The following is a 22,223-nucleotide window of genomic DNA, read 5'->3' as shown; positions in this document are numbered from 1 at the left end:
CCTGAATATTCTCTCTGTTGCTTTAATACTTATCTGATATACTGATCTCTTCATTTAACAAAACAAGAAAAAAAAACCCCAACAACAAACAAAATGAACAGACGTTACCTAGCAAACACCCGCAGACAACTTTGATTGATTGTTTCATTGAGCTGCAGAGCGTTGCAGGGATCAGGAAATCAAGTTGTTAAGCACATATATCCAAGAAGGTGACTGAGAAAGAGAAAGAACCAGTGGTGGAACGAAGTACATCTACTCAAGTACTGCACTTAAGTACAATTTTTAGATTTTACAAGCACTTTGAATGAAGTACTTTAAGTAAATTAGCTGCTAATATATATACTTTTACTTAAATATGATTTTTAATGCAGTACTTTTACTTGTAATGACATATTTTTACATTGTGGTATAGATATTTTTACTTCAGTAAAGGGTCTAAGTACTTCTTGCACCATAGAAAAACAGTTATGTAGTATATACATTATTAAGCATTAATACTCAATGATTGCAATAATAACACTCAGTTCAGGAGGAGATATTGTTAAAACAGTTACCTGAAACATGCACTATTTGTCAAATTTATAGACTTAAAACTATCAACACAGCTTTGACTAAAAATACTTAAAAATTCTGATACGAGTCCTGTTTTTGCACCATGTTGTTGTCATGACATGTTTTCCACCGAAATGCCACATCAATCACATCATTCAGCATGTGGCAGCAGTTAGAGAAAGGCCTTTTGCATGTCCGAAAGAGCGCAGGTCTGATCTATGCAGCAGCCCATGTGTGTCCATCAACAGTCTTGTTAGTGTCCTTGAACATACTCATTAAAAGACGTTCTGGAAAAGATTGTCAGTTTAATGAATAAAATCCCAATCTGACCTAAAATTAAATGTGGCAGGATGCTCTGAATGGAGATTAGTTTTTCCCAAAGTCAACAGCTGAACATGTTGCTGCATACAAATGGATGTTTAAAACTAAATATTGCCACTAACAGGGCCAAGCAGAAAGTCACAGTAAAAGTCACATTTAAGAAAACAAAGAAGGATATGAAGTTACGGCACAGTTTCCTCATATATGTTCCCCTCTTTGTTTTCCAGCCTCTGGACTATGAGAGGAAGGAGCAGTACACTCTGCGGGTTCAGGTGGAAAACGTCCACATCAACCCTCGCTTCTTCTCCATGGGCCCCTTCAGGGACGAGGCCACCATCAAGATCTACGTGGAGGACGTGGACGAGCCCCCGGCATTTGAACGCGGCAGCTACGTCATGGAGGTCAAAGAAGACGCAGCCAAGAACACCATCATCGGCTCCGTCAGCGCGTCCGATCCCGACAGCAAACACAGTCCTGTCAGGTACTGAACCCCATCACATCTCAACAGCCTGGTTACTAAATATCACATGTAGCTTACAGCACAGATTTTGTAAAAAAGCCATTTTTAGATGCTAGTATTTTATATGTTTGAACATATTTGTCCCTCCTGTCAGGCAGCCATTGGTTTCCATTCATTTTTGTATATCGAAATCACTTGGTAGACTGTTTAAACTAGCTTGAATTGTGATATCCATCACAAGCCTGTGTTTTTTATCTGTCTAATTTTACTTACCTAATTTTACATTAGGTAAGTAATGATTGATTTGAGTTTAAATTTCATATCGTATGAAAATAAATGGAAATAAATGACAGCCTGAAAAAATGGAAATTATACCAGATTTTTAGTTGCTAATAACATTTAAGTCTACAAGGCAAGTTACCCTAATTTAAGTGCTTAATTCTGGTGCCTCGATCTGGTTTTAAAGGTTTTTTTCATTCATTTTCAAATTCATTTATTCCTGCATTAGACTCCAGAGAGCCATGTGCAACAGCCAAGAGAGCTAAAGACCAAACATCGTGATCTTTGGAAGGAATTTAGACACAAATAATACTTGATTTTAGAGGGTTTGATGATAGAACCAATAAACTCTGTCAATTTGATAAAAAAAGAAAAAAAAAAGTATAATTTGTGGTCCAAATAAACACAACTTCACATCACTATTTTGATGTTCAGGGGTTTTTACACTTTTTATGTCATGGACTTTGCATCCAAGCAATACTGTATAAATTAATAGACTCATTCATAGATTTTGTATCATGTAAAGCAACACGGGCTGATTTTCAGTTGTGTGCACTTCTACATTGTATGAAACGTGGTTATAGTAAAACTCTGTTATAAGATCTTAGCGAGAAGGTTCACATATCTGTGATAAAATGTTCTAAACTTAAGGTTCATTGACTTGCTTTTTAGTAATGAAGAAGGCCGTGGAATATGGCTGAAAGCCCCAGAAAGAAAAAACTTCAGATTATTTAATCACAGATATTGTAAGAGTGGTCATTTTTTACTAAAATTACAGTAAAATGTACCCTTTTCTCAATTTCTATGTTAACCAGTGGTCTCCCTAATTGGAGAGCCATTTACATATTTGTACAATACTTGTACAACTTATTACTTTCGTTATTCTAGTAATATAGGAGCTCCCATTAAGTGAACTATTTAAATATTAACTTTCATATGAGATGTGGTTAAAAGCTCTGACGGTAGTAAGTGGACCTTTGTCTTTAGATTTTCTTCATAATATAACATAAACACAGCTTTAAAAGGCATTACGAGGCCTTGGCAGACAGACACATTGTTCTGTTAGACATACCAAATCCTACTTAACACTGAAAAACGTGACTAAAGTTCACTTACACAACTTAGTTCATAGAGAAACAAAATTATGCAAGTGTTTTATTAAATGGGAGTAATGGCAGTGGGGTGTGAGGCTGCACCTCGACTCTGTCTGAAAGACTTTTTCATTTTTATGATGCACTAAGGGAGTTGGCTCTCAAGGTTGAAGTTCCACCACTTTATTGCAGGTGTCAAATATGATATCATTCTCTTTTATCACCCATCATCAATGAGGTAGCTACCCCGTGGCATTTAAAGCCGCGCAGTGGAAGAGGAGGGCCCGGGAAGCCTGGGGGCTGCCTGGCATGAGGAAGTCACTGAGACGGTTATCTTTATTAGCTCGCACCGCTCGCCACGACACACGCAGACACGTGCACATTTAAACATGAACACATGCACGCATAGAAGTCAGTAAGCAAGGATGAGCATGACAAGGATTTAGCTGATATAACAGGATAATAATGACCTATTTCACATCAGATGTCAGCTAATCACTCAATGTCATCCAGTGCCAGCAAGATGGGAGTTCCCCCGATATCCGAGTCAGTCAAAGCGGAAAACAGGACAATATTCAAGCCAGTGAAGTCTGAAACTTTTCTTTTCACATTTTTAAATATGTTTTTTGTATTTTTATTCATCATTTGAAGTCACAAGTCTATCCCAGAGTTGCCCTGCTGTTGGCATGATGGGCCAGAAGCTGTTAACTCTTAGAGAGTTTTATTAATCCCGGTTTCAATTAAGTGTTTTAGTGCTGCAATAGTCCAAATGATGCTTTCGGTGTTCAGCTTGCCAAGGGCGGACTTTGGGGAAATAGACTTTTATATTTTGATATGAAAAATTAAACATTCTAGAGATTTAATTGCATTCAAAATGTCAATTTCTGCTCAGGTGTAGACATCCTTAAACCTGGCTCAAGGCTGGACAAAGGTAACTAAAAATAGATTTATTGTACATAACTAAAAGATAAATGAAAACCAAACCTGTCGACTCTGCCCGCCAGGTTCCTGCAGGTAGAGGACAAGGTCCAGATCAAATGACAGTATGTAATGTGAGAGGTGTGATGAACCTACAGAGAATTATCAGTGACTCTGCAGCTCCTCTTGGCTTTACGGAGCTTTATAGCGAGTTTCAGCTCATTGTTTATCTGTCCAGCTACAACTTTACTGTTTTGGTTCACTCACAGCGCTCTCATAGTGTTATTTTCAGCGAAAAAAGTTCTAAAAACCCACTGCACACTACCTGCTCCGCACCAGACAGCAAACCATTAGCAACTAGCTGGTGAACATAATGGAGCATTTAGCAGATAAAGAGCCAGATATATTTCCCTCAGGAGTTGTAGAGAGAAATAACAGAGCTAAAGGAGAGTGAATATTGGACTTACATTCACCAAATGAATGATAATGTTGCTCTGTAACTGCTGGATGTGTAAAAGTAAGCGTTTGCTAACCAGTTCAACATATAATTGAAAGGTGATGATATGTCAGTTGTGTTCAAAACTTGTTTCTGCTGTCCCCAAGTGGCCAAAAAGTTATTGCAGGTGTAAAGTCCCTGACAAATTGAATATTTGAACATCTGTATTCCATGACAACTGGCAAACTGATGATGATCAAAAGCTGAAGCAAAAGCTAAACCACTAAATGAACCTTGATGTGAGATTGTTTTGTCAATTCGGCTAAATTAGTTTTCTTAGTCCTCGTATAACTGCTTTCAACAGCATTTTAATGACTGTGTAATTGAATTCTGTTGAAACAACACTTTAACCTACACATCTTAAAAAAAAAAACCTTTTATCTAAAATTAGCCCACCTCAAACTAGACATCTGTTGACCTACAAATCCCCAAATCAATACTTACAATGACTCTTGTTCTTGAAGAATGTCTTTAGAAAATATTGTGGCAAGCCAGCCGGTCATGTAGCCTCTGTAGAGGGGAAAGAGGAAATATGTCCCAACCCGCTGATCACTAACATTTCTGTAACCCTCCATGTCCTTCTGCCCGGCCTCCCATCCAGCCAGCTGCCTGCCTGCTGAGAGCAGCACTTTGGATGGTCGGTCAGGACGAGGCTCACTGTTATCTCTCTGTCATTAATCAGGGGAAGGGTTAGGCCCAGCCAGCTGAATTATTGGGAATATTAGAAAAGCAATTAGTAAAGCCCACGGCCGACGCAGATTTAACGAGGTTAGAGTTACTGTCTGACCGGCGAGGTGGCGGACAAGCAGGCAGGAGAGTAGGAGGGAGTGTTTAGATAAAGACACTAAAATGGTTGATGCAGGAGAAGCAGCAGGAAGGGGCTGGGGAGGGGGTGAGGGAGGGGTGGAGGGAGGGGAGGGAGGGAGGGAGGGGAGGATCTGCGTAGAGAGAGAGGAGAGCGGTGCAGCGGTGCATTGAGAGTCCTGGTTCATGGTCTCCCCTCGGGGGTCTCCTTCCTCTTACGCTGGCCCTCCTGATGCCTGCTACTCCATTAATCACACTGATGTATCACAGTAGTCTGGGAAGCAGAGGAAAAACAACACGACTGGATAACCTGTTGGCTTGTGTAAGTGTGTGTGTGTTTGAGCGGGACTGCAAACACTTACATAAATCGGTCATCACCACAGGACAGACTATTCAAGACTCTTAGTTTCAAAGAAGACTGTAACCCATAAAAGTTAAAAGGGTCAACTCTCAAAAATCACAAAAAAAATACAATTATCTCCGGTGGTGTCTAACCATACATTTTGTTTTTCTTTCTGAAAAATATCCGCCTCTTAAGATTTCTGCTGCCAGTCCAATGGAGGTGAAAGGAATTTCATGGGAGGTGACATTTGAAAAGCTCAAAAGCAACTTGTTCTTCTAGAAACAATTTCCTGGTAAATCTGGATAATCCACAGACCCTGCTGTCAACAGTTTTCACTGGAAGTACTTTATACAAAAAGTCTCTATAAAACATGTTGACATGGAGGTCTGTGTATTACCCAGAGTTACCAAGACATTGTTTTCTGTTGCTGAGTTTTAAAAAAAGAGTCAGTTTTCAATGTTCTGAACAGCACACATGCAATCCATTCACCCTCATTGTATTTGTGAAGGCACGTAACCCTGAAACTATCTGCCCGGTTAGATAACAAAAAGGGTAATTGAGAAAATAGGGTTAAGGTTTTTTTGTGATTTGTGCAAACTTACCCTTTAAAGCAACAATGTGAGTCTGAAATGTTTGAAAGCTGTTTATTGAGTCCTTTAGTTTGGTTCATTTAGGCAACAAAGTTGCTCTGAGGGCAAACTGTAGCCTGGATTAATGCAAAAAGTCATCTTTTTCTTAATGTGTTCTTGTGTGTGTATATGAATAACAAAGGAAAGCAAATGATGGCACAGAGCGCCGACAACTCTATCATGTTTTAACAAAGTTGCAGCGACTAAAATTACATGTTTTAAATACCTCCTGCCTGCTGAAACCCTGCTCACCGCACAGAATGACAATTTTAACCAAAAACTCACCAGCAAATGTGAAAACTTCCAGTTCAGTTCACACTTGAAAAGTTCTGTAAATGTGAGTGTACCCACCCGGTATCCTTCACTCAGGAAACAAAACACGCTTCCACACACACAGCCTGTAAAGTGTACACTTTTAGAAGCTGTTCCCTGTGAGTGTGTGTGTGTTTTTTTTTTGCAGGTACGCTATTGATCGGCGCACAGACATGGACAGAGTGTTCAACATCCATGCCGGCAACGGGTCAGTGTTCATCCTCAGGCAGCTGGACAGAGAAGAGAACGCCTGGCACAATATCTCCGTCATTGCCTCAGAGTACAGTAAGTGCAGCAGGACGGGAAGCAGACATTTCTGTTCCTCCTATTCTACCAGCCAAACTGGATTTTTGGGATTGATACTAACCTCTAAATGTAGTGTACTAGAGGCAGCTGGTTATATAAACCTTCATATATAAATTCTTGCATTGTTTGCATAGAAACACATGCAATCTACACACATACTACACATATACTATTATGCATATGTATGGGCTTAATTATTAGTGTAAATTGATTATATCTACCTTTGTGTTTCCTAGACAACCCGCGACATACCAGCAGTGTGCCGGTTTACATCCGAGTCCTGGACGTGAACGACAACGCTCCAACATTTGCCACCAATTACGAGATGTCTGTGTGTGAGAACGCTAAGGCTAATCAGGTCGGTATGACCAAACACAAAGCAGTAGTCATGGTTTCATCTCGACTCTCTGTTAGAATTATGTGTACGCTTCAAGTTCAGCGTATAATTAGCAGACCGCAGAGAGTGTTTGTAAATCTGTCACATGTGTTTTAAGCTAGTAGGGGTGCTAGATGGGTGGAAACACGAAATGCCAGTGTTTAGCTTGTGTGTTCTGGGCTACTGTAGAAACATGGCGGTGCAACATGGCGGGCTCCGTGGAAGAGAACCCGCCCCCTATGTAGATATAAAGGGCTCATTCTAAAGTAACGAAAACACTCAGTTGTACTGCTGCCATCCTGTAGTACTCACACAAAAAGAGTTTATTCAGTGTTATCTCGTAGATAACATTGTATATCAGATCTCAGCTGACATTAGAGGACATGACATGAAAAATGTCCTTTCTAGACCAGCAAAGGCCCCAAATTTTTTAGGCCACAGCACCCTTCATAAGATTTTTTTTTTTTGTCATGGAAGCCCTGACTTTGAAACTTTTTACCTATCATGATTTAATATATTTCAACACATAACAAAACATAAATGTCACCTTGATTTAAAATGGTGAAATTATATTAAATACGCACAATAAATGTGAAAAATTTTGCAGCACTGATCTAAGCAACAAGGGTAAAAATTCTTCTGTGTACATCTGTTTAGTGCTGGATGTGTTTGCATGTATTTGCATGCATCTTAAAGCTATTAGTTACTGGTTATTGTTATGACTTGATAGCTCACCATTAACTATTTGTCTCTATGAACTAACTATCTAACTATCCATTTAACCTGAATATACTGTACAGCTGGGTAATTTAGCAAAGCAGCTCATGTTAATATTAACATGTACAACCAGGTTGCACAGTTGATACCTTTGTTAATTAGATGTTTTATAGTGATGGTCGGGCAATATAAAAATATAAACAAGAACAGAAATTTGCTGTATTGTTTATACATACAGTATTTATATTGTATAAGCCATTATGGGCAATGTAGCTTGATTTGTCAGGTATAATACACTGGATTTTCAAAAAAAAAAACCCACAAACAAACAAACAAAAAAAGTACATATTTTATTTATTAACTGTTTCTCAATTGATTTTAACAAAAATCTAATTTGTCATAATGATAGAGAAATGATGGATTTTATATACCGTGATAGGATATTTTATCTAGATTGCCCAATCCTATTTTAACAAATCTGGAGTGTTTAGCTGATCACACACAAAGGAATAATAAACAATCTGATAAACTGATAGATTCCCTGTTAAATAGAACTATAGCATTTCTATTTAACTCCGACTTTGAATGTTTATCGGTTGTTTATAGCTGATTTTGCATCTTCAGTTTGGTCTCCAGAACTTTGCGTGCTGCGTCACCTTCGTCTTTTCCTTGTTTCAGAGGATACAAACCATTAGCGCCACGGATCCTGACGAGCCACTAGGAGGACATCGGTTCTTCTTCAGTCTTGCAGAGGAGGCTGCTGGGAAGGCTAACTTCTCTGTTCGTGATAACAAAGGTGATAAAGCTGATGTTTGTGCTCATCAGATTCACTTAAATCTTCAGTCATGTACTGTACATGTTGGGATCTGTTGATATTCTGTCATTTTTCATCTCAAAACACTTCAAGCACATTCAGAAGACCAAGTTCAATTTCAAAAAAAGTTTATTGAACGACTCATCCAAGGTTATCAACCGCCACATCCAGTAGTAACCGGATATTCTGTTGTTTTCAGACAACACAGCCTGGATCATGACACGGAGGAACAGCTACAACAGCCTACAGAAGAGCATCTACCACGTGCCTGTGGTCATTTCTGACGGAGAGTACCCTATGCAAAGCAGCACCAACACGCTGACCATCAGAGTGTGCACCTGCGACCGCGAGGGCAACATGAAGCTGTGCAATGCCGAGGCCCTGACGGCGAGGGCGGGACTCAGCACGGGAGCCCTGGTGGCCATCTTGCTTTGTGTCATCATCCTGCTTAGTGAGTACTGGCCGCAAGAGAAACATAACAAAACGCTCCTATAATTTAATCTCCCAAGAATTTGTTAATTTAATGTGACCCTTACTTACTGCACTGGAAATTACTTAAGACTGAAGTAAACATTCTCCGACTATGGCAGCTTGCCACTCACAGGTGTTAAAAAAACAGTAACTTAATTTGATTCATCACTTCCTGTGGGTGGATAATTCTGCCGGTGACCACAGCTGACATGTTAATTTGATTTGAACAGCAAAGCAGCAAAGATCTACAGCATCTCAGCTCAGGGAACAGAACATCGTGCTTTAGAAAAAAAGGCGAGACAGGTGCATTTTAACATAAAACTTCCGCACAGCTTTGAGCAGCCATTGGTGTTGCAGCTGTTTTAACTTCGGGAACGGTATCACTACCTGTCCTCTCAGTCTGCACACGGTGCAGATGTTTCAGCGGTGGTATTCTTGCCTCACATATGGTTGAGTTCCTGCAAGTACAACAAACTTTTTAACCTCAGTTGTGTCTAAAACAGTAAGAATCAATCCTCTCCATTATAAAACAGAAATGGCTCAAGGGAATTTATGTCTACTGTATGAAAAATGTTACAGCACTGGTTTTAGGTCCATAGAGTTTTCCAAAGCACATGTACGTTTTCTCCAATGTAGCATTCACATCAAAGAGGTACTGATGTCTGACTTAACCCCAAAAAAAGGCCAGGTCAGCTTCATATCCATCCATCAAACGTTATAATGCTACATAATGGTACATAAGTTGTGTTTCTAGTCCACAGTGTACTTAGCTGTGTTCCCAAAACTGCATCCCTTTGTGATCTTAAGCAGCAGGGGCCCCCGAGGAAGGAGAAATACATATTGCATCCTTGTGGTAGCTGAGCCTTTTCTACAAAGTCAGACAAAGTCCCAGAACATCAGTGAACACACTCATGCAACATCAGCAAATTCCCCCCAGGAAAAGTGACTGGCCTACAGAACAAGAAGAGGGAGCAAAAGAAACAACAGCAAAAGTCACCAAACTCTGTTATCTGTTCTCTTTATTTATTTTCTCCCTGCAGTGATCGTGGTGCTGTTTGCTGCCCTGAGGAGGCAGAGGAAGAAGGAGCCTCTGATCATCTCCAAGGAGGATGTTAGAGACAACGTTGTCAGCTACAACGATGAAGGAGGCGGAGAGGAGGACACTCAGGCTTTTGATATCGGCACACTGCGCAACCCAGAGGCCATCGAGGAGAGCAAGCAAAGAAGGGACATCGTCCCCGAAACCTTCTACCCTCCGGTCCGACGGCCAGTGCTTCCTCCTACCCGGGACAATAACGGGGACGTGAGGGACTTCATCAACCAGAGGCTCCAGGACAACGACAGCGACCCCACGGCGCCGCCTTATGACTCCCTGGCCACCTACGCCTACGAGGGCAACGGCTCGGTAGCGGAGTCCCTCAGCTCACTGGAGTCGGTGACCACCGAGGGCGACCAGGACTACAACTACCTGAGCGAGTGGGGACCCCGGTTTAAGAAACTGGCGGACATGTACGGGGGCGACGACAGCGACAGGGATTCCTAACGAGAGCCTGGCACACAGCAGACGGGGATAGAGTTCGAGAAACACACATTATAAACTTTTTTGGGCGGTTCTGGTGCATGTGTGGCGAAGAAAAATGGCGAGAAAGGACAGAGAAACGGGCACTGTTTGTCCAAGTGCTCTTTCACCACGCCACCGATCACCATTCAGTTGTCCCTCCGGTGACCAGAAGTAGGCTTTGTGTGTCCAGTCAGTGTTAGTTGCGTTTTTTCGCGAGGGCACAGTGAAAAGAAACTTTGTGTCAAGACTTTTTTTTTTTTTTTTTTTTTTTTTGTGTGTGTGTGTGTGTATGGGGTGTACATGAGGCCCAAGTATATCTATACCGATATCTTTTTTTTTGTTTGTTTTGTTTGTTTTTCCAAAGCTGCCTGTGATGGACACGTTCAACAAGCAGTTTTGTAAACCAACAGATATGCCTATGTATTTTTCAGTGTTTCTGGGACAAAAACATGCTGCATATTGTGAGTTCTATCTTAGCTTGTGTACGTACGGTAATATGATACAATACGCTGTACAGTTGTTTTGTTTTTCTAGGGATTTCTATCATCCAAAAATGACCCCCCCCCAAGCCCCCCCCCCCCCTTTTCAGCGACGGCTGCCTCACATTAGCCACTTTTATCCAACAATTATGCTTCAGATGTTAGTGCCGGGAACATTTTTGGGGGCATTGTCATAATGAGAAAAAAAAAAAGAGAAATCTCTTTACAGATCGGATGCGAGAGGAACACGACATAAAACTTTTATGTCGGTCGTAGCACGTCGCTGTCCGCTGATGTTCATAAAACCTCGCGGTGAAGGACTGTGGGGATTTACGGCGACCGCAAACACCTTGCAAACACATCATTCTGTCATTTTTTTTTGCAGTGTCTGATATTTCATCTCTACACAGCTTTGAGTATTCACTGTGAGGTGAGCCAAAATACCAAATATTTCCTTATTGAGCTGAATGTCATCAGAACCATTTTCTCTGTGGCTGAATATGAAATATACACAGGATAGTGTTATTTTCTATATGACGTTGTTAAAAAAAATCCACAAATCTAACGCGCACCAGGCTCCAGTTAGAGGAAAATACTGGTCTTGTTGGACTTTTTTGCTCATCTCGATTTTTTTTTTTCACACTGTACAGCATCTCGGGAGGATCAGTAAGTCGCATTAACTCTCGGTGCCGAGAGATGAAGATGAGGCTGAGCTTGATGGCATCGACTTAGATTAGATGACACATTTAGTGGACAGTTATCATTAAAATTCATTGTGCAATTTTACTTCCCCTCTTCTAAATGGCTCATTTAATCCGGTCAGGTAATGAAGAAAAACAGGAGCGAATTCCCTCAATCAACAGTATTTGAGTTGATGTACTAGGAGCAGGAATAATGATATTTTGATTGGATTTTTCTAGAAAAATGACATACTTGTGTTGAAACCTGAGACTGTTTATGTGTGAAATCTCATGTGACAAAGCGTCAAACTCCATGTTATGTATAAAAAAGAGTTGCCTTCAATTATAAAAACTAATATACACAATGGAAAATGGCCTGTAGACTCTTGGTTTTGAGGTCTTTCTTCTCGTAAGGAAAAAAAATAAGCCTGAATGACCATTTAAATGTACTTTAAGCATTTTTTTTTTATAGTATATTTTATTTTCTACCCTAAAATCTACACAATCAGGAATTTCTTTGAGAGATTTTGTGTCCTGAGAAGGGCTCTGTCGAATGTATCATAATGTAACATAGCAGTTCACTAATGGAAATGTGCCAAAAAGCAAAGAACACCAGTATTTTCCTTTAAAATCCTCCTATTACCGCACCCTACACCCCTGCCCTTCATTACATGTACCTGTATGTAGTGTTTTAACATGAATCCAGTCCAAGTGTTTCAGGCTTTAAACCCTGATTTCCTGCGGGACGAGCAGCCTTTTTTTTCCATAAAGATGCTTATCAAGGGGCCCCTGACCTTTGATTGGTGCGGAATAAGGTTCTTAAACCCAGAAGGTGTGTCCTTGACTCAGAAAGAAGGTCAAAACATTATCCTGCGGCGAGAGCACAGAAGGTTTTTTAAAATGTGATTTAGAAAACAAAAAAAAAAGTGAAAATTATCACTCTAAACAGCAATATCGTCAAATTATTTTACGACCTCCTAACTACGGATAAACAGCTTAGAAATAAAGAGAGAGATGGTTGAACTGGGAAGGCAGAATGATATAAACAAGAGAAAAAAAAACAGGCCAGCTAAAACAAGCTCTGCCCTCACTTTAGCGAAAGGCCAACCTGCGAGGAGGCTGACATTTATCAGACATTTGAAACAGTAATAACAAAACACAACGGCATAATTGCCATAGTGGTACTTCTTTCTCTCTCTGTATACTCTGAATCAGGCATCTGCAGCACATTAAACAATACAATTGATAACATTGGTTGAAAAAAAAAAGTTCTTTATGCTCAGCTATTGTATACATGTGCCCCCTTGTTTTGTTTATTAGCTTGTTGCTGGAGCTCCCATCGTATAAGTGGCTGTTTCAGACTGCGACAAATATTGCTATGATAAGCATTTAATGGGTTTACAAAAAAACAACCCTTCACTCTAAGAAAACTGCTTTTCTGCCTGGAGGTACAACGCGAGGTCTCAAATGGAAATCAACATGACAGCAGCACTTTTTTTCTCCGTTCAGTCTTCACTATTTTCTGTCTTCATACAGAGTGTCAGCATATCGCCATTACGAAGACGTGCTTGTGTTTTCCTATGGAGAGTATAATTGCCTCCGAGCATTGGCGCCATGCTCGGCTAAGATAACAGAAAATGTTGCACATCGTAACGTAAAGCACCGCCACGTCTCTGGGTTTTTTTTTTGTTTTTGTTTTTTTTTAAAAAGTTGAGGCAACTAGATGGTGACGCTGATGTCCTCTTTCTCCAGATACAATAGATCTGTGGTTGTTGATGTGTAGACAACGGTCGGCCTCGGGGCTCACCTCTACTAAAAAAGGTATATTATGTTGGTGACAATGTGATTGAGCAGTTGAGTTTTGTCAATGTAGAAACAAATTTGAGAGGTCGTGGTAGTGTAAAGGGGCCCTACATCATTGGCCGTTCATCAATCTGCTTTGTAAAACGTGATATTTTGTACTGAATATTTATATGACACAATTAAATATCTTTAAAAATCAGCCTCTACTTCATTTGTGAAAACTTTTACACTGGAGGGTTGATCATTCTGACAGGTTTACGTGCCCTTGTGGTAACTCTAGTGGACTCATTTCTTCCTCTGGTTAAGGGAGGAAAATGTAACCGTTATCTGAAACGTGATACCACCCACAGGCAGCTAGAAATGTACCGTCCTCACAGGTATGTATGTATTATCTACAATAAGTTTCTGTATAAAAGACTCAGCTCTACATGTCAGATAGTAATTTATATTACGGCGGTTGTTAAATAGCTGGATCCAGAGGCTACTGAGCTGAGGAAATTGTTAATTAGACAATCTATAATTAAGATCAGTTAGACAGCCAATCGGATTTGGAAAAAAAAAAGAGAAGAGGAAAAAAAAAAAAAAATCACATTTTGATTATTAGAGGATGAGTGGCAGATGTGAGACAGATGGTGACATTGTAGTGATTGAATTTAATTGACTCAACCTTTTTTTTTTCCTGGTTTAGGCCTCTTAGCGAAAGTATTACGATAAACACAATAAATCAGATTATTGACTTATCAGAAAACATTCTCAAACTTTATTTACAGTATATTAACTTTGATGCTTTATTTAACATTTCACAATCCATTTAAAAACTTGTTTTCCTCTTTTTTTCTTAAGCATGTGCCAGAGTAACGTTGTGAGCTCCTGCTGTGGTTTTTTTGGATTTAAAAGTCAGTCATCAACTCAATATTTTAACGATTAAGCAAAATAAACAGAAACATAAAAAGGCAACATAAGGACACCTTTGACAGTGCTACAGTACCAAACAGCATAAAACATGACAGCGTCGTGATTCATTTCTAAGTCTGTTTGTCTTCTGTCCCAATTTTAACTTGAAAAAACATGAAAAAAACCCCAATTTAACTCTAACTCTCTGAGTTAAGAGTCCTAACAACCCAACTAGTCCTCCTCTTTGTCCCGCTGAGGTTCATATAGAACTTATGGAACAGTTAATAATCCATTCTCAACTATCATGGCTCCATGATTAACTAGTGGCACCTCCATTTTGCCAAATCTCGCCTAGACAGCTGCCACATTTGCAGACATGGCTCCTCGATGTGGACGTAGGCCCTGATTGGGCCCCACCAAAAAAAAGTTGCTGTCACTTCCTGCATTCCTCCGCCTCGTCGGTCTCCTTCTCCTGCCTCTCCCGCTCTCGTCTCATCTCCTTCAGCTCCTGTCTGTATTTCCGCTCGATGAAGCGCTTCTGATGAGCCATCTGTGGGAAGTTATCTGGTACAGGGAAGAGGCAGATCAGGAAACAGAGAGAGAGAGAGAGAGAGAGAGAGAAGTCGACCAAGGAGAACAGATAAAGAGAGAGACACACACACACACACACAGGCAGAAGTGTGAAGAGACAAGGTCAGTTTCCAACTGGGCGAGGACAGCAATTTAGGGCTCAAATTGCATCGACTATAGTTTTCAAAGCGAGTGTCATGCTGTCACTTTGGTCAAATGAGCAAAAATGTTGCAGGCAGTATTGCGATTAAATTGCCCCTCATGTTGTTATTTCATTAATAATGATGAAGCAACAAGAAATTAGACAGGCCTTGTTTGGTTTCAGCACAATGACGATGAGATCTGATAACATAATTACAAGTGAACATTTCTAAATGAGATCTGTAATAAGATGGTGTAATGTGACAGCAGAGAAAATAAAACAAAAACAGATAGGATGCTGATAGGATGTTAATGTATAAGCGGGAGACAAAATAACAAAAGAATTTACTAAAGTTAATGAACAGATGATCTTTTAGAGCTGACAAATGCTACTACTTGGCCTTTAACAAATAAACTGTAAAAAAAAACAAAAAAAACATGATTGTAGCATTATTTATATCAGCAATTAGTTTCTAAGGAGAAGTTTTCAAGTCCTGATTTGGGTTTTTCTGCTCAATTGGTTGGAACCAAACAACTCAGGCAAATACATATACAAACACAGGTGGACTGTCACTGGTTATGAAGCATTTTTACTAATTAAAACTTTTAAAATCTCCACTAAAACACAAATTTGTTATTGAGACCATGATGTATTATGAAACAATCTTTAATTCATTGGAGACATCAATAACTTTTTAAAGATGTCCTATGAAAACTTCTTCTGCGCAGCACCTACTGGTCATTTGTGGTACTGCAGAAAAGAAAAAGTATCTTCAAAGTGTCGACTTTTCATTCGCTAATAAAAACAGCCCAGTTTTCAGCTTTGTGACAATTTACTTTTCAGGTAATCTGCCGTGCTTTTCAAAGGTCTGTTTAGGTGAAAACATACCTAACATACCCCAAACAGAAGAATAAACCCAACGCATAGCGCAACACGTAATCCCTCTTCACTGGGAAGCGACAACCGGCTTCAGTCATGAGAGTGGCAGCTCAGTTTAACCCAATGACCCACCTGGTAGCGCTGTTTGTTATTTTGATATTCGGAGCTCAAGTAATTTTCCAGTAAGTGTTTACATTACTGGGTCGACCAACTGCACACTTCAATTTAAAACGGCACGCATGACAGACGCCCAGTGGCTTGTGTCGACTCACCAGAGGGAAACCCTCCGGGCCTTCAAGGTATTCAGTGAAGGCCTAAGAAAAAATATTGAAAGAATCTTTGTACTTCTAATAAATATTTTTTATTTTTATTCACTGAAATAATAGTAATAGTTTCTAGATCATCGTTACAAACTTGGACTAATATGTCTTGGCAAACAGTGGGTTATTATAATAGAACAGGAAATGGACCAATCACAGTTTTTCTTTTATTGGTATCTGGGTGAATCAGCGACTCATCAGCGATTCAAGTCAACGTGGGCATAAATTAGGTTTTGACAGTTGTCTTAGCCAATCATATTTTGTTGAGTTGTGGGCGGGAAAATATTTCGACATCTTCCAGGCATTCACGAATACTTAGTTGATAAACGAACCATTAAAGTAGTCAGTGAGTGAACCCAGTAACTCCCAGTTCCATTTCTCTGCTGAATGACAAACATGAATTTACTTGTTGCCTTATTCTGGGCAAAAACTGACAAGAACACGGTAGCATATTTGGTTGAAGATGTTTTCTGAAAATGTTTGCTAACTCCAAACTTTCCATGATAGCTTCAGCTGCCATAAGGGAGTAGAGAATAGTCGTTGATTGCTTCATGGGCCCAAGTTGCTGGTTAGTAACTGGTCTCATTGTGAGCACTGTCAATTTGTGAGTATTTATTTGTATGGTTAAAAGTGTAACTCTGATTTTAGGTTGATTTTTGTTCAATTTTGTGTCTTAATTTTTAGCTGTGTTTGAATTTATGTTGGTATTGCAGTGTTCAGGAGCAGAAGTCAGTGTGAAATGGATAAATTTGTCATCATTTTCCTATAACCAGCCTGCAGTCAAGACACATTTTAGTGAGAAACAAATTTGTTTCATCATTCTTATTCATTTGATAATCACAGCTTTCTATGCAAATTGTAATAAGTAAACTTTAAACCTACAATTTGCATCTCTAGTTTTTTTGCCTTGGACATGAAATGGGAACAAATGGGAACAATAATAAAGTCCAGTGAAAAATGGCTGAGCATTGCTTACAAAGAGCTTTTCCCATTTCACCTCAGTATCAGACATCTGATATCTACATTTAACTCGTTTGTATGGCATCACTTCCTTTATTCCTGGCAGAGAGATATTAAATCTACATTGAAATTCAAGTATTTTCTAAGCTAAAACACAAAAACATTGGATTAGTATTGGATCCATCCTCAGTTGTTGAAAAGTAGCTAATGATTATTCTAGATATTTTACTTTTATTCCAGCTAAACACATGAAATAAGTCAATGTGATTTTCGTTTGCATGTCATAATTTAAATGTAGTGTTCTTGTGACTGGTTTTCCAGGATCACTTTTGTGTGTTGTGAAGCCAGTTAGTACAAAGAAACCTTTAATATGTGACAGAGTTAGGGGATGTAGAGACCTCACACCCTCACACACGCCCTCATGCCTAAAAGCTGAGTCAGCACTTTAACCTCACACATTGATTCAAGTCCAAAGTGCTGGAGTACCGAGCCAAAACAACAGAAAATGTGTCACTGTCTAAACACTTATAGCCTGTGCTGTATCAAGTGCAGATAGAGTATATTATCTCAGATAAATGGACAAATTTAATTATTACCATTGTCCAGACAGTGGACACACAGCTGATAATATGGCGCCTTAGGGATTGAGCCAACTATTCGACGATCTGGTGGCGGATAGTGTTGTTTTTCTGGAAACGGCTGCAGACACATATCCACAGTCGGAGAAACACACCACGGGAGCAGGAAGTAAAAATGGGTTCTCACGTGTCTGAGCGACACATTATCCATCTGCTTTGTGTTTAACGCCCTCAATGGCGCTGATTAGCACTTCGTCAGCAAATCAGTGGTTTGAAAATACATCACTTGTACAGTTTATTTAAAGAATGCCTCATCTAATGTCTATTAAAAGAAGAGTTTTATGTGTTTCCCATTATTCAGTTGACAGAAAATGAATGGTCAACGACTGAATTTATGATTTTAGTCATTTATCAAGCAAAACGAATTGAATATCTTTGGGTTTTAGACTCTTTGTTGGACAAAACACGTGATTTAAAGGCGTCGTCTTGAGCTCTAGGAAGCTGTTATAGGTATTTTCCCTATTTTTTGCCATTTTGTGAACTTAACAGTGATTGACCACAGTCTGGGACTAAGTACAACACACATACTTCAGCTGATTGCCTGAAGGAATTGGCTATGAATGTCTTAAGGCCAAGTGCTTTGTTGTCTGCAACTAGTTCCTATAATCAAAATTCAGAAGCCTCCTATAGTAAATGAAAACACTGGCAAAAGCTGCAATTCACATATGTGTTTGACTTGTGAATAGAAGAGCACGATGTATTATTCCTCCTCTCGCAACACTCTAATTCTTCATTATGGGAACAGAGAGGAAAAGTGCAAGATAACAGCAATATCCTATTAAAAAGAAGACGGATCAAAAAAAAAAAAAAAAAAAAAAAATCCTGAAGAAAGAATACATTGAGAAATCATTCTCAGGGAAAATTTGAGTTACACACACACACATGCATGGCCACACACACACACACACACAGAAACACACAATCTATTTCAATATGCTTTCGGTGAGTAAGCAACACTTGGTGAGCCTTGGAGAGAAAACTACATATTGCAGTTAAAATATGGAAATCACCAGCATTTTTCCCTGGGAGATGACTTGAGAATAAACCACTCGAGAGGAGACAAAAAAAAAAAAGCTTTGGCCATTTACACTGTTTAACATGCGGCGCAAGAGCAGGCGTCAAAGAATGGGGAGATGCTAAAGAATACACAAGGCTTTTCATTTCAGTCTGTGTTGGGCATCGTTGAAGACATATTGAGAATTCTCAGCTGTCCGGCGTTCTGGAGAAAAGTACCTCTGAGAAACGACCGGCGTACTCTGCATACTGATCACCTTTGGTAAAAGGCGTTAACGCACTCGAGCTCAAGCTCAGGTCTTTTGTTTATCGACAATGCGGTAATTCCTCTCAAGGACGGAGGTTGCGGTCTTGAGATTCGGTGGTCTGGGCCTCGGCAACAACGCGGCCTGTTGTGTCTGCTGACGCCGCCGAAACGCACGCTCGCACAGCGGGCTGGAGGTTGGAAATCTGTGATGAGGGATCAGCTCCCCCCCTTTTAAGGGCATGAGAACATACAGTGTCCTTTTCACTTAGGCATTCGCTATTCAGCCTAAGCCTGCGCTGTGAGAAGACTCCACAATAGACTGCGCCGGGCTGAGTCTATCACCTAGAGCTCACGCACACCACATCAGTCAACAAGCCAATAGTGTGGCTGTATAGCGGTGCTGATGAAGGGATTTCCCTGCCATGCCAAAGGGCAAACAAAAGACTAAAGCCAGTGAATAGAGATCCTGCATACTGTACTTTACTTTGCCTCTATCCATCCAATGCTTTTATCCGGAGATTAAGGGGTTTAGAGAAAGCTGAGGGAAGAATGTAGTCCCCCTTCCAGCTACTAGCCACATCGAGGCTCCTTCTCTTATTCAACAGATATTGCATTGTTCGAGAAACAAGCAGCTGCGAGGAAGCTGGAAAAAAATGGGGAAAGGGAAGAGGGAGGGGAGGGGGGTTGAGTCTTAGAGAGAGATTGGAGACTTTAAACAGAGACAGTACTATCTGAGAGGATGAATGATAAATGGTTAAGCCGTTTCCATGTATATTTGATGTTGCCTTAGACCTAACGGTGCATGGCGCATGGAGCCTCAGGGCCTGAGAAACCCCGCAACCGCCGACTCCTTCCTTCAGCTGGATCCGCGCTACACCTACCTGGCTGCTCTCGGCTCGATTTGTTTGCACTCATGTTTCTCCCGGTCTGGGCCTTGGTTAACATTTAATTCTGCCTTGACAGATACAGGCAGGAGACTGTCAAAACGTGGGCCATCAAATAATGAAATGTGAATCAGCTGAGCCACCAGCGGATCGGCTACAGACAGCACACACACACCAAATATCGGGGCCCCCCGGTCTCTTTAATGAGCTCTGAGCTGTCTGACTGAACACGGCCGTGTCTTTCACCTCTCCGACATTGCCGGAGCCGCGGATTCCGTCAGCCAAGGAAACCAAAAAAAAAGTTCAATCCTGCTCCGAGTGCTCCTGATACTCAAGGAGGCCTTAAATAAAACATGGAAATGAATCCTGACGCGTGGAGGGGAGGTGCGTTTTCGATCCGAGAGAGTAACACAAGGTAGGGGCTGTTGTACAAGAGGAGTAATGGTGTAGCCAATGCTGCAGCGAGGGCCAACAAGACAATCAATGACGAATTACATGACACCGGGGCTAATGTCCTTGATTAGTCTTGCTATGCGAACAAATGAAGCGAGGCCCTTGACAATCACATGAGAGACAATGCGGCTCCGATAGGAGTTGATGCGTCAGGCGGTTCTGTAGCAGAAGAGCTTGAGTCTCATTATATAAAACTCATGGTCAGGAGACGCACACATCCTTCAAAAGGCGTGTTTGAAACCTGCTGACTGACCTTGCATATTTATCTCAACAAGAATACTTTCAACAACGGGATAACCGAACGTTACGGGGGGAGGTTTCTTACACCGGAGTGATTAATGTAGGTGTGAATAGTGAGCTGCGAAAGATAAATAATGATCAGCTGACTATATATTAAAAAATATGACCTCTAAATAATGAGTGCTACATGTAAATGATGGATGGTGGATCAACCTCAACCACTCGTGGGGATTTCCCAACCTCACACAAACATTTTAAAGCCATAACTGATGACTTTTTATTATTATTATCATTATAAAATGTCAAAAAATGCCCATCACAAGCTCCAAGAAGCCAAGTTGATGTCTTCAAATTGCTTATTTTGTCCAAAAACAACATGAAACCAGCAAACAATTTGTGTTTTTCTTGATAAATGACTTAAATTATTGATTATCAAAACTTAAACCTTTTGTGTCAATAGGCTAATTAACATTTTATTCATCTAATCTTATCAATTCCATTAACAGATTGAATATCATCACATTATTTAGCAGATTATCTAGGTTTTGTTCTCTACTAATTAATTAAAGTCATATAATTGACAGGCTCACCTCAGATACTCGGGAGCGCGGGGTGAAAGACGACGGCGCATCGAGCTGAAGGGGTTTGAGTTGTAAATTATCGGGTTTAAATTAAGTGACAATACAAAGTCAAACAAAGCCCTCGAACTGGAAGCATTTTGCGCTGAAGGAAGGAAGACTTTTGAAGAGATGATTTTAAATTAACTGACCTTTTAAAAAAGGCATTGCTAATCTAGTCACATGAAACAGCAATTTATGAGGGGGGGGGGAAATGTTCATTTACTAGCAATGAGCATCTATCAATCATGGTGACAGAGGTGTACACTGGGGAGAGGAAATGGGAGGAATTAAGGGAGGGAGGAAGACACAGGAGAGAGGTGTGTGCACTGAATTACGCCCCCCTGATAAGGAGGGAGGGGAGAGCCAGAAGCAGACATGGAGGGGAAGCAGAAATAACTGCTTTAAAATAATAAAACCTTAACACTAATATTTCATAAAAAGCTAAAGCTTAGGTGCATAAACAGTATCAATCACGAGTGGCTGGAGGCCTCATTTATGAGCCAAATGAAATCAAAGTTTGACCTTCCTGCTCTTTGTGAGTTCTGCAGGCCTGTTCCAACAAAGCCATTTGTGTTCACCTCAAGCTAATTAGTTGTGTAATGAACAATTTGTACATTTGATTAATGCGGCGGTCGCAGGTGACGGCGAGCGAGGCCAGTCCAAAAAAATTACACTTGAACACGACCCTTTATACAGTAAATGTATGATGTTATGCATCCATATGTATTGAATATAAGAGGAGAATGGGAGATGATGGAAATGGTGGGTGAACGTGTTACAGAGAGCCCTGTAATTGTATTTTTACTTGGCAGTGAATGAGACATTGTAAATGCCTAAAAAAAAAAAAAAAAACACTATCTATTTTCCTTAAGTGGTGGTTGATGACAAGATGGGGAAAAACAGCCAAGGAGTGAAGCAGCGCATAGGGAACGCATCAGCTGCACTCCTTC

At 40.3% G+C, this 22,223-nt stretch overlaps 2 protein-coding genes across 2 annotated transcripts in view; one reads left to right on the top strand and one right to left on the bottom strand.

Moving 5' to 3' along the window:
* LOC137173684 (cadherin-10-like) overlaps positions 1–12,699 on the top strand; it is a 61,703-nt gene extending 49,004 nt beyond the window's left edge. The window contains exons 7-12 of the mRNA XM_067578648.1: positions 1,101–1,354; positions 6,354–6,490; positions 6,748–6,869; positions 8,283–8,400; positions 8,618–8,869; positions 9,930–12,699. Coding sequence (XP_067434749.1) covers positions 1,101–1,354; positions 6,354–6,490; positions 6,748–6,869; positions 8,283–8,400; positions 8,618–8,869; positions 9,930–10,432 — 1,386 coding nt within the window. The 3' untranslated portion in view covers positions 10,433–12,699. The remainder of the gene's footprint in view (positions 1–1,100; positions 1,355–6,353; positions 6,491–6,747; positions 6,870–8,282; positions 8,401–8,617; positions 8,870–9,929) is intronic.
* A 1,450-nt stretch (positions 12,700–14,149) lies between these two features.
* Positions 14,150–22,223, bottom strand: part of drosha (drosha ribonuclease III) — a 91,464-nt gene continuing 83,390 nt past the window's right edge. Inside the window, exon 32 of the mRNA XM_067578647.1 lies at positions 14,150–14,870. Within this exon, the coding sequence (XP_067434748.1) occupies positions 14,740–14,870 (131 nt within the window). The 3' untranslated portion in view covers positions 14,150–14,739. The remainder of the gene's footprint in view (positions 14,871–22,223) is intronic.

The sequence above is a fragment of the Thunnus thynnus genome, chromosome 21 (genome assembly GCF_963924715.1).
Source record: "Thunnus thynnus chromosome 21, fThuThy2.1, whole genome shotgun sequence".
In the NCBI taxonomy this organism is placed as follows: Eukaryota; Metazoa; Chordata; class Actinopteri; order Scombriformes; family Scombridae; genus Thunnus; species Thunnus thynnus.
Note: the sequence above shows the minus strand (reverse complement) of the source record. Positions and strands in the feature narration are given on the sequence as shown.